At 42.7% G+C, this 1835-nt stretch overlaps 1 protein-coding gene across 1 annotated transcript; it reads left to right on the top strand.

The window, feature by feature from the left end:
• The first annotated feature begins 305 nt into the window (after nt 1-305).
• On the top strand, nt 306-1824 carry LOC139027380 (uncharacterized). The gene has a single exon (XM_070442493.1). The coding sequence runs from the start codon at nt 336-338 to the stop codon at nt 1626-1628; it is 1293 nt and encodes a 430-aa protein (XP_070298594.1). The 5' UTR covers nt 306-335; the 3' UTR covers nt 1629-1824.
• The last annotated feature ends 11 nt before the right edge of the window (nt 1825-1835 follow it).

Genomic DNA, 1835 nt, shown 5'->3' with positions numbered 1-1835 from the left:
GGGACATTCCGGCTTGCTATACAAATTGTATTAAAAAGTCTATTTGATTTCACAAGTTCTTACGAGTGTTATATTTCTGAGACGATGTTCCACGACACAAGCACTAGAAATAAGTTACAGATGTATTTATTTATTTATTAATGTATTTAATAAATGTGCAAATGTTGACACAGTATTTGTTTTGTTACAGGCTGGCCATGGTTGGAAGGGGATTCCTGGGTTGTTTCATCCTGTGTCTGTCTCTGGCATCAGTATGCGCTATAAATGGAACCCTTAATTAAATAGATGATCTCAGGGACAAAAAGTTTGGTCACACCTTTCCTCGACACAGCCTCATGCTGCTTCACTGGCTAGCCAACACTATTCAAATGGACAACAACGACATGACACTCAATTTCAACGCAACCAGGGGAGACTATGGCATTCATTTCTATGGAAACGCTGATAAACACCATCCGTTACCTATTCTGTCCAGACGCCGTGGAAGTTACTACTCACTACGGAATATTTATCGCAATACCAGTAACAATGGCGCTATGGCACTTCCTCTTTATGTAACTCAAGGATTTGAGAACAACAGGGACAGGGTCGTACTCAGAGTTAGGGATGAAGGGTCCAATCAGTACATAGTAGACGAGGTCTATGTCACACAGCACTATCCAATAAATGAAAACAGAGGAAGTGGCTATGATCCAACCAAGACATACCGTGTCAATGTCAGCCTCCTTAGACAAATCCAAAGTCTACCAACCATTGACCAAATTGAGATTCCACGTATATATAATGTAGAGATCAACCACAACAGTCTGCAAGAACTGGAAAACATCTGGGGACACACACCTGGTCTGGCACTTCTTCTGGCAATTGTATTGCACTTTACATGTCCCAATATCTTTTTTAAGGAGCAAGCTCTTCGTTTAACATCTCAACCCCAGAGTGGCATGGATAAACCCAGAGTGGAGGATGATAAATCATTGATTAAGCTTGAGGTGAAAACCACAGATAGAGGAAAAGCCAGGATCATCTGGAGTGGGATCCCAAAGAGGCTATTAGACCAGGGTGTAATGGTGGTGCTTTATAAGACCAATGGAAGTGAAAGCAAACTAGACAGGGCCTCGGTCAGGGGCAAGGCCTCTGGGAGTTATAACACCTCAGTACCCCTTAACCCTGGTCTCCAGGTCAGGCTCCAYAAGAAGGTAATGATCTTGTGTGTATTTGCCACTATTGGGGATGAGATATGTAGGAGTTCTGAGTTTCATGATGCCAACAGAGAGATTCCTGTTGATATTATCGGCTATGACGCCAGTCTGCAGCTCTTCGTAAAGGATGGAAAGGCCTGCGCTCGTCTGTACGTAAAGAAATCCTTCACTGCCTGGAAGAAAACGTTTAATAACTCCTGGGTTGGGTTCTACTCTTCTGAAGGCACCTTGGATCATAAGACCTGGCAATGGGCTGTAAAGTTCTCTGAGGAAAGCTGCTCTGATTGGGCAGAAATATCTGAGTATGATGTCTATGTGTACAAGTCTAGTATGACCATGTCTCCTGGGGTCCAGGCCAGATTCATACTGGAGAAATCTGGGGGTGAAAAGGCACGCACTCCACCCTGGGAGAGACTTGTCCAGGGGTGAGCTCACCTGATGACATTAAAAATGTTGCTGATATTTTCATTTATAACTGCTTGTGTAATTGCTTTTGTTAATGTTTAACATTTATGTACCCTGCTTTTCATTTAGATTCATTGTAATTGTTCATCTGTGTGAAGTGTAAAAGAGAATCTGTTCCCAAAAATCCCTTCTTGTCACAGTCATCATAATGATTGGACCAAGGCGCAGCGT

Source organism: Salvelinus sp. IW2-2015, unplaced genomic scaffold (assembly GCF_002910315.2).
Source record: "Salvelinus sp. IW2-2015 unplaced genomic scaffold, ASM291031v2 Un_scaffold12633, whole genome shotgun sequence".
NCBI classification, from domain to species: Eukaryota; Metazoa; Chordata; class Actinopteri; order Salmoniformes; family Salmonidae; genus Salvelinus; species Salvelinus sp. IW2-2015.
This window is presented reverse-complemented; position numbering and strand designations above follow the sequence as displayed.